Source organism: Trematomus bernacchii, unplaced genomic scaffold (assembly GCF_902827165.1).
Source record: "Trematomus bernacchii unplaced genomic scaffold, fTreBer1.1, whole genome shotgun sequence".
NCBI classification, from domain to species: domain Eukaryota; kingdom Metazoa; phylum Chordata; class Actinopteri; order Perciformes; family Nototheniidae; genus Trematomus; species Trematomus bernacchii.
In genome coordinates, this window is record NW_022988043.1 from 10,057,821 (window position 1) to 10,068,198 (window position 10,378).

General features: G+C 38.1%; 1 protein-coding gene across 3 annotated transcripts; it reads right to left on the minus strand.

The window, feature by feature from the left end:
* Window positions 1-1,112: 1,112 nt before the first annotated feature.
* Window positions 1,113-9,680, minus strand: plpp5 (phospholipid phosphatase 5). Of its 3 annotated transcripts, XM_034118116.1 has the most exons (9): window positions 9,522-9,680; window positions 8,666-8,806; window positions 8,440-8,548; window positions 7,769-7,859; window positions 7,605-7,668; window positions 7,398-7,522; window positions 6,732-6,902; window positions 4,968-5,180; window positions 1,113-2,115 (listed from the first exon to the last, which is right to left on the minus strand). In XM_034118116.1, exons 2-8 carry the CDS (start codon window positions 8,734-8,736, stop codon window positions 5,011-5,013), a joined length of 801 nt encoding a protein of 266 aa, XP_033974007.1. In that variant the 5' UTR covers window positions 8,737-8,806; window positions 9,522-9,680; the 3' UTR covers window positions 1,113-2,115; window positions 4,968-5,010. The 3 variants fall into 3 exon arrangements, with proteins under 3 accessions (XP_033974007.1, XP_033974008.1, XP_033974006.1); XM_034118117.1 differs by having other exon boundaries at window positions 1,113-5,180; window positions 8,666-8,800; XM_034118115.1 differs by having other exon boundaries at window positions 1,113-5,180.
* Window positions 9,681-10,378: the final 698 nt, after the last annotated feature.

Here is a 10,378-nt window from a genome sequence, read left to right on the forward strand (position 1 = left end):
TTAACGAGCCGACGTCATACGTTAGAGGCGACGCACACTGAAGAAAAAAATGCCACCTAAACAAAGAATAAACACACACACGCACGCACACGCACACACACACACACACACACACACACACACACACACACACACACACACACACACACACACACACACACACACCACACACACACACACACACACACACACACACACACACACACACACACACACACACACACACTATAGTGCCTGCCCATTGTGTTCTTTATACAGTATTTGATTTTTGGCAAAAGTTGGGATGTCCGAAGTCCGAACACTTTGAGTTGTGTTATGTGTTTGTTTGTTTGTTTGTTTGTTTACCATCTGAGGTTATATGGTTAAGTCATTAAACAGTAGGTCACTGAAGGGATATTGTTCGCATCAATCTATGACAGACATCGATGTCTGTATTATACTTTTATTTTAGGATACTTTATTCTTCAATCTTCATACTACTAACTTCTTTATATACTTTTAGTTTTATTTACAGTGTTTCACCTATGTATCTGTATGAATATCCATTTATACATTCACAAGTTTTCTCTTCATTGAATTTTTTTTGCAGATATCATTTTTATTTACATTTTTCTTTATCTTATATTAATGGTATCCCTTATTTTAGTTTGCACTATTGCAATTTTTTGACAAATGTTTTATCACTAGAATCATCTTTTTCTTTGATAAACATGTTTTCAACTAGCAATGGTTGTAGGATAAATGAGAAATAAGATGTTCATTGCCAACAAATGCATCTATTACCTTGTTGTTCATTTTAATATGTATTAGCAACCCAACTCTATGCAGACATTATCCCAAAAATTAATGTTAAAACAATTGAGTCTTACTTCAAACAGGACTAACAACAGCAAGACGCATTGCAGTAAATAGAGTTACTTCAGAGCATTACAACTCAACAGAAAATGTAACATTCTGCATTTTGTAGCTGTACCATATCTGCATCATAATTTGCTGAGCACGTTTGTAATAAACTATTTTTGTTGCGGTATGCCGGCCAACTTTTGAAAATCCTATACTATGAAGGTTCCTGTAACCATCACACATTTCTGAGTCAAAAGAAATAAGCAAAGTACAAGGTGTGTTGCAAGTGTATTTAAAACATTATTTTGTGTCACCAAAAGAGTCATTAAAAGCATCACAACATGTACAATCAGGATACTGTATCAGCATGAGCACGAGCCTTACGAGTTGAAAGCCAAGGCAGATTATGATGAGCAAGTTTTAGCATCATCCCTTATCATGACAGAAGATCTAAAGGACATAGTCAACAACCTGATAAAGTAAACAAAAACCAAAAAGTAAGTACATTTGTAGAAACAGATGGAAATGTGGCGATCTGGAAGTAAGTAATGAAGGAAAATGTTGCTCCTTAGCTGTAAAACATGCAGGAATTTATCAAAATGCAACAAAGTTAAATGAACATCTATTTTGTCTGAAATATCCCTTAGAGCAATATGCCCACAGATATGATTCATACTCTCATGAAATAACATTAAAACATTAAGGATAAACAAATGCAGATTGAAAATTCAAGTAAACTCCTGCATGCCCAACAATTAAATAGACTTAGTCCTGTACATCATCTCATAACCACCTGCTAGATTGACCAAGTAATTCAAGATATTATCGTCTAAAATGTTTGCAAAAAGTGAGGTTTTTCTTTCTCTTGGCTACTCTCTTGTATTTTTGACATTTTCCAACCAGAATTCTTCACATTTCATTCCATCAACACTTTGTGGAAATAACTTAAAAGGGTTTTCTGAGGTAAAGAAAGGCAGCATGCCACATTTAAACATCATAAAGTGTCTTCCCAACTGGCTCCTGTACGCTGTTAAACAATAACAAACAAATATTTCAAACAAAGTTGTGTCCCCAACATGACAGAGAGCATACACTGATACATGCAGTATATACTTCATTCCCCGTAGCAAAGTAATTTAGTAAACAAAGGCACAAATTCATCAGTTTTTTTCTGCCAAGTCTGGTCTGAGACCACTGTGATCCCGATGCTTCAATCTGGATTTACAGCGACGAAGGGCTTTGACCCTGCAAAACCTTTGGCTGGTTTTCACACTAAAACAGAAACATAAAGAGGTTTGGTTGTTTCTCATGTTTCAACCTGCAAAAACAGTCATAATCTACATAACATTTTGATGAATTTCCAATTGAAAACCAACCTTACAAATACATTGATAGATACAACAGAAAGACCACATCAAAGTAAGCATAACATCATAAATTAATAACATACATGGTTGAAGAAAACTAGCAGAAAACTTTAGGTGCCAATAAAAACAGGATAGAAAGCCTGACCAGCAGGAGCACTGGAGGCTATAGCACCATCACCTGGATAGGTTACAGTCTGACCTCATTTAGGTTCATCAGAAATGTCTGCTTTCACCGCCACTCCAACAACAGACCCCACATCACCACTTCTCTCCACCTCTGGTGAACACTCACACTTCAGACTGGCAGAGGAGAGGGATGAAAGCCAGGGAGGGACTAGACTTTTTCAAGTGGGGTTGACTTATCCATAGTCAGTGTATTACCTACAGTAGTTGGTGATCAGCACGCAATTTGGATAAAAAGAGTAAAGGCATGAGAGCAGAGCAATGAACAAAAGTGGACTCCCCAACATATATTTTAGCCACTTAAAACCTAATATCAGAATCAGTTTAGGTGATTTCTTCGGGGGATAATCTTACTGCTTTGCCTTTGCTTTTTGACAGACAAACTGAAACTGGTATCGAGTTCTTGCCAACGCCATCAGACTCTATTTACAAAAACAGGACTTTTACTTCTGCAGAACACAGGAGTTTCTTGTCTACATCTGTTTAAATCAGCTTGTTTGTTTTTTATAGTGTAACTTAAGAATTAAAGCATTGTTTCCCATATACCAAAGTAACATAACAGCACAAACAAACTAACCAATCGAGGTAGCATTAGCGTCTTCAGTTCCCAATCAGGAAACAATCTGAAAATGATATTAATATTTTTTAGGTGGGCCTCTCTTTTAAGTGTCTAAAATACATACTCATACGTATTGACCCGTCCACAGCAGTACATTGCCGTGCTCCAAAGCCAGTACTCCTGTCTATTTCTGGGCGCGTGCTGCCCTCTACTGTATTATATTGACTGTAAAAAGAACCACACTTTAAACAATCCAAAATATCCCTTTAACCGTATGAGCAGTTGTGCTGTCCAGTTAGAGCAAACATTGGGCATATGAACCCTTTGCATGTAATAATCTAACAATCTGTGAATTTAAACAATCACGATATAATGCAGGAAGACAGAGAGATTTAAAGCAGTCAAGACAAACAGTAAAGCAATGTTGATATTAAGATATAAAGCTGACTGAGGGGTTTTGATTAACCTGGTTTAATATGAAGGTGTACTTTAGTTTTGCTTTCCTTCTAGTTGTCAACAAAGCAAAAAAACAACAACATCAAATGTTCTTGTACTTATCGCGCCATAGACCTCTACTGTATTCCAACTTGGACTAAATCTGTATCAATCCTCAGCTGAAAATAGTTCCCAACAAATGCACTATTTAGTCCTGCTTGAGTAACGTTAAGAACTTGTGTCCAGCTGTTTTGGCAAATTACTCAGCCTTTTACAGATATTAAATTACAAATCGCAATTACATATGCTATGATAAAACGATTTAGTTCGGATTAGCTTTCTCTACTTATAGATAGATCGATGTTATTGGTCAAATAAATGACTATATTGTGCAGAATCTAAATTCCAAGGTCCACTTCTCAATTATTTGCAACTGTCAACATTAGCTCAGCCTTCATTTGTGAGTGGAACTGACTCAAGTGGCATTAAATAACCAACAATGTAATCATTCAGGCACATGAGCCCAAGTGTTTGTGAACTTCGGCAAGACTGTAACCTGTGTGTTGTTTCAGAGGATGTCTTTCTTTCTCTATTCATCACCCCTTCACTGACTTAGCAAACAGTGTGCTTCTGGTCGGGAGACAGCTCCATCTGCCAGAGAAGAATTCGAAGACCCTTATAATAATCAAGCGGATTATGTTGAGCTAAAGCTTATCATTTGATGTTACCTATACTTTTTTTGTACATTCATTGGTTATTTAATGATTTAGTCTGGTAAATGTGAGCAAAATTAGGAAATACCACAATCTTTCAGAGCTTCAAATGCTTGTTTTTTCCAACAGTCATACAGTATTGAATTAAATTGGCAATAATACAAAAGCTGCTAATCCTCACAGCTAAGGAGATTCAGCCACCAAGTGTTTGGCATCATTAGTTGATAAATACTAAAAAAATAATTCGGTTGAGCGCCAACTCTCTTCACTATATATTGATTCCTAAAAGCCAGGAATGAATATCCCTGCACAAACAAAAAATAAAATACGACTTTTAAATCTTGCTTGTTGAAAAAGTTTCAAGTTTACAAAAACAATTACCAAATACTGTCCCTACATCAGGAGAAAGTGCCTCGCAGCGGCTCGGAGGTTAACGGGCAGTGAACGATCCGTGTAGTGCTTGTGTCCTGGACCTGCTCAGCTATTGTGAGTTTTTAAAGTTAAGTCTTCTAGAGGCACAATGCATAGGGTGTGTCGGGCTAGGCCTGATGGGAAACAATCAATATCATGATGTCCACCAAGCCCTCCTTCGTGATAACTTTAATGATGTTGATTTATGTTTGGGATAGCCTTAAGTTGTTATTGTAGTTGCTAAACTGGAGTCGTTATGTGCAGCAAGTGTTCAGAAATCATTCAGTGTTTCAGAAATCATTCAGAAGAAATGTGTCATTAGTCATTTTAGTTTAGAAAAATAACCAAGTCCCAACATTCAAAACAAATCCCACAATACAGTTACAATGATCAATGCCAAAAGATAAATAAACTGCCCAGCCCTCAAGGTGTGGAAACCAGAGTTAGAAAGATTACCATGTAACCCGTAATGAATGACACCAGAAACAGTTACAGCTGTTTACAGGGGCAGGATGTAGGTGGAGTTGGCCAGCTTGCGCTCCTGTGCGGCGGGAACAGTCTCTCTGTGGCGCAGGGGTCTGTGGCAGTCAGCGTCCTGGAGGGGGGGGTAGTGCTGTCTGTAGCACAGCCAGGAGAAGGAGAGGCCCAGCAGGGAGCCCACCAACACGTCTGTGGAGAGGAGACAAAACACACACTCATGTTAAATCCCATAGCTTCACATTAAGGCTTTCTATACATAATATCTAATTTATATCAAACCTTTTGGAAAAATACTAACTTTAAGAGATGCTTTTTAGGTTGTGCGATTCTATTAACTTTAAACTTAAGGGTTAGCTTTAAAGCTTTTTTATTTATGGTCATATGCACATTTACAGAGAAGCAGTCATTTGTAATGATCATCTTAGATCTGGGGCTCACTAAATTGGCGATAGAAAACTATTTTGCCTTAACCTATAATAATAAAGTAAATGTTGATTGCACAATATAATATTATAGAATAATGTGATTATCAGCCTTTAGTCTGGTTCTCCATCAGCCTGGCTTACACTAATACAATATTGTCGGCCACCAGTTAGGATCGCTCCGGGAAAATGAAGGCTCGATTTAAGGCTGACAGCCGTGAGTACTCTGCAGTGTTTACATCTCTTTTTCAATGCAGCAAGCTAGCACTAGCTCTTAAAGTAGCCATCATCGCTTATAAGTTCATTTAAATAATGGCAACATCATTGGACAATACATTTGCGCAAATCTTAGTGGTTGTGTTGTTGATGGAGAGATTGCCTGCACATGGCTCAAGAGGAGATGAAGAGACCCCATGGTGCTGGGAGAAGATGCCCTGGATAGAGATTACTCTGAGCAGCATTGGAGATAAATTGCAGTTTAATATATTTGAATATCGTTTTTGAGTTTCCTCTGACAGTGTCAATAAGTCACCACATTTGTAGCGAGTCGTGGGCCCAAAGAAAAAAGGGAAAGCAATCTGGTTGTTTTGTTGAAAGCAGAGCTAACAATACCAACTTGGACCCGAGGAGGTCTGGGAGGTGGAGGGAGTTACATTTGTGAGAAGAAGCACAGGACGCACAGCTCAGTGTTGTTGTATGCAGAGGACTGAATGAGCACCAAATGTTTATACAGGCTGCCTATTGTGAGAGAGAGGTCAATGGCATACATGATGTTATGTGTTTGGAACGGCTATAATAAAACGTCCGTGTCTTAACGACAGCGAGGCTCCATAAATCTAAAAACAATGAGAACACAATACGGACATAAACATGGAAACTCCACTAATATAACTTGACATTCCTTTTAATACTTGCCATAATACAATGTGTTGTTATAATAGCTGTATTGCTTTCTGGTTTAGTTGAGGTTTTACAGATAAATACTCTGGTTTCCTTTTTTCTGCTTGCAAGAGAGTCTATACTATATGGACAGAACTGAATATACAAAGGTCTATTTGCATCAAGTTTTGATCATTCAAAGTTAGTCAGATTAGAGAACAATCATTTAGTTGGTGTATATATGTAAAGTCAAAAGCGTGGATACAGGTTGTTGTAAGTACATCATATGCCAGCTTTCCCTACCAGTGAATTGGTTTTCCTTTTTCACGCATCCCCTCTCCTGTGTCCCTCCAAATCAAAATCCTCTGCTACTGCCACCGATGTAATGGAAATGCTTTTGTTTTTTACATGATGCTTTGTGTCATTCTGAGACTCTGACCTTGCCAGTGGTGTTTGTAGTCGCAGGTTCTGGAGAGGGCGATCACCGTGGCGAAGAGTAGAGGTGTGAGGAAGGCACACAGCCGCCACGCTCTGCCTTGGCCCGCCGCAGTGAAGCAGCGCAGCTTTCCTGCCACGTACAGCGCGGTGAAACCCAGACCTGCAAAGGCAACTGGGGCCGGGGAGAAAAGATGGAAAAGATGATATGAACCAGAGGACGTCTTACAAAAACAGAGAGAACTTGAAGAGGAAACAGCAATAAAAGAAGGGGGCAAGCATTAGAGATGGAGAAGTTCTTCCTGATATCCCTGACCTGTAGTGCTTTTTATAATCTAGATTGTGTTGGTGTGAGTTGTTGGAGATATTGTCGCCAGAGATGTCTACTTTCTCTCCAATAAAAGGGAAACCACATGGCACTCAGCTTGTGGTGCTCAAAGTGCCAAAAAAACATTTGAAAAACTCAACAGCATTGTTACTATGCTGTCGCTTAGAGTAACATCTTTCTCAGATAGCCAAATAAGAGAGGCTAAAATACACTTACATACATACTCGTTTTAGATATATGATAAGCCCCCCTGCCCCACTCTGTGAAATTGTTGTTTTTTTCTTGTTGCCTGCTGAATATGAACAAGCTACTGAGGCATAATCAACCACAAAAGGGCCTTACAGGAAGAATGGCCGCTGGGAAAGCTCTTCCTGCCCTCCGTGACCACATCTGGGTCACCGCTGCAGCGCCACTCCAGGTTCATCTGACCGTCTGGGAAACAGCGATAGAAGAAGTCTGGCCGAGGCCTGTTAACACAGAGAGGTGAGGGTTTTATTCACTGTGACACTGACATTTATTATCAACTGCTGTGTTTGTGTTAATATTCACCTGCCAACTACAAGTTTGATGACGTTGGTGAAAACTCCGTTGAGCACCAGAGTCAAAGTCACAGCTGGATGATGAGAAAAACACAGTCATAAAAAAGACCAAAACATTAGTTGACATTTTAGATTTAATATGAAAAATGAAATGTGTGTATGCAGCTTTGTTACCCAGCGAGGCCTCCTTCAGATCTCCTCGCTCTGACTTATTCAGGAAGGTGAAAACCAGGATTACAATCAGTGGGGTGAAAACTGCCACACTCTAAGAGAAGGAGAAGAGCATAACAACGATAATACAAATGAATGTCTGTGTGTAGGTTATTAAAAATAACGACAAACTTCTTCCTTTGATTGCTGCTTTGCACTTCCTCTTAAAAAGTGACTTTCCTAGTGTTTGTTCTTGTTTTTTTACTACAAATGACTTTTCAGGCAGCTGTAGGTTTCTGTTTATTTCACTACAGAAAGAAAAGCAACTTGCAGATACTTGTTAGAATAAAGTAAAATCTACGACAATACTGTGAGCATGAAATACTGCATTGCGCTTTATCCCACAATGACACAATCACAAATAAAACAAGTGATATTCACTATGGTATATTACCTCATCTGAAGGCATGTCCCTGAAGATAGGTACTTCATTTAAAAACATGATTTCATTTGGAGAAAAACTGTGATCAAAGTGCTACAAATAAACATTGGTATGGTTCCATCAACGAGTGAGAGCAGGAAAGGGACATCAGATATTCTGATTGTTGTGAAGGATAGGGTAAGGTGGAAAAACTGAGCTGAAGCATTTATATTTTGTTACATTTAACTCAGAGGCATGCAGGCATAAAACGTACAAACATAAGAGAGGTGGGTACGTGGTCTCTCTCCACACGATGGAATTTATACAGCCACATCTCCTCTGGCTGGATCTCACGGTAAAAAGGAGGAAGCTGCTCCGTCACACTAGACAAACACAAAGAGAGCTATAATTGTTTTATCATCATTAAAAACCACGCCTGCCTTTTCCATAATAGATAGATAAAGCAATGATGCAAGTGATTTAATGTTGTATATACTTACAGGAACACGAGAAGCAGCACAATCCGGACGGAGACTTCCGACAGGAAACCACGAAGCAACCTCCTCTTCATTTTGTTTCTTGGAGTGGACTTCAGTCAACAGCAAACATCCTCACTCTACTTTCATGTTTCTTATCTGCGACTAGAAAAAAAGAAGAGCTGAGTTGCAGTATTGTATAATAGTAGTTGAATAATGGTATAGCTATTATTTGTGTCAGATTTCTATGTAAGATGATTTTCATCATTGTTGACTGAATTATATATCATATGTTTTATCATACAATTCCTTCTTCTTTTTTTTTACATTACTAGATTTCAAACCACAGCCCAGAGACATTTATACATGTTTTGAAGGGGCTTTTCACTCTTTCATCAGCAGTTGTTAATGACCCTTGTCCCTTAAACACTTTACAAAAAAAACGAAAAAAAAACTTAAACATTTAAAAAAAAAAATGGTCTTTCTACTTTGAGTATATATCTGGTAATATATATGTAAAGATGATGTTGTTTCACAGCAGGTTATAGCCAGGTTATAGCCAGGTTATAGCCTCTGCTCTGTGTAAACCTGATATACAGGCCAACATGCTGCACCTGTGCCCTCCTCTTCCAGGTGATACACACACATTTTAAAGCTGTTATTTACCTGCATATAACATAAAACCAGTTTTATAATACAATACAAATATTAAATGAACGGCTTTTGTCAATACCAAGAAAAGAAAAAAAACATTTAGTGTCTTTGTGATGTGAAAAAAGATGATAGCAGAGTATGCTAAGCTAGCTAGCAACATCTGTCAAAGAAGCATCTGGCCCATTTCCGCATTGTCAAAACAGCGGATATCGTCTCCGTTACTAACCTTTAACAGCTCGTTATTTTATCTCTTCCTCCTCATATCAACGAGTGCCGTTAACGTGAATCATGCCTCCGCATCCTCTGTTTCTGCGGCTGGTGGAAGTGGCACATTGGAGAAATTCAGGGATGCACCGGAGGAGAACAGTGAAGCTAACTGCTACATCTGAACTACTTCTGGTTTGGGCTTTTCAAAATAAAATGATGTATTTAAAAGTAAAACGTGTCATTCAGAAAAACTCATTACTTTTGGAGATTTTGTACACATCATACTATTTGTTATATATAGGACGAAGTGTGATTACAGAGAAAATGCAATGCAACACATCAATTATAAAAGGATAGTTATATTATAACAAGCAGAAACCTAAGCAAATTAAATTAATTGAAAGGTCTCATAAGTTTTTATTTATTTTAAGAAGAGGCTTCTTTGTGAACATAATTTAAAATATAATCAGTACAACTTACTTTGAAGTAAATTAATGAACTTAAGTTTAAGTCGGTTTTGATTCCATTTCCATAACTCTTCTTAAATGAGTGACTTAACACTAAACAGATAGAGTGGCTTGCACATGTATGAGATCTGTTGTGCTATGTAAACCGGAAATGGTCATGTGGGAAAATATCCAACTTGACCTTTGGAGGCAAAAGCCACGTCACGTTACAATCAGCCCTACAGAAATAATACAATTTTAATAAATGAAACTTTCCTTCCTATGGGTTCACAAAGTGATGCTGTTTGAAGTTACTTTATTCTGATTATCACGCATTTGTGAATGTGCTGTAACTTCACAGTATACATTAATGAATTATATACTTTTAGCTTAGGTAGTACTCTATTAAGGTAAATCCCTTACCATTTAC

What these genes read in the sequence shown, in the direction of transcription:
- plpp5 (XM_034118117.1), bottom strand. Translation starts at nt 8,736, where the DNA reads ATGAAGAGGAGGTTGCTTCGTGGTTTCCTGTCGGAAGTCTCCGTCCGG. An exon ending in GTGCTGCTTCTCGTGTTCCT is followed by an intron (nt 8,549 to 8,665) that starts GTAAGTATATAC and finishes GTGTTTGTCTAG; the next exon opens with TGTGACGGAGCAGCTTCCTC. An exon ending in CTACAAACACCACTGGCAAG is followed by an intron (nt 5,181 to 6,731) that starts GTCAGAGTCTCA and finishes TCCTCTCCACAG; the next exon opens with ACGTGTTGGTGGGCTCCCTG.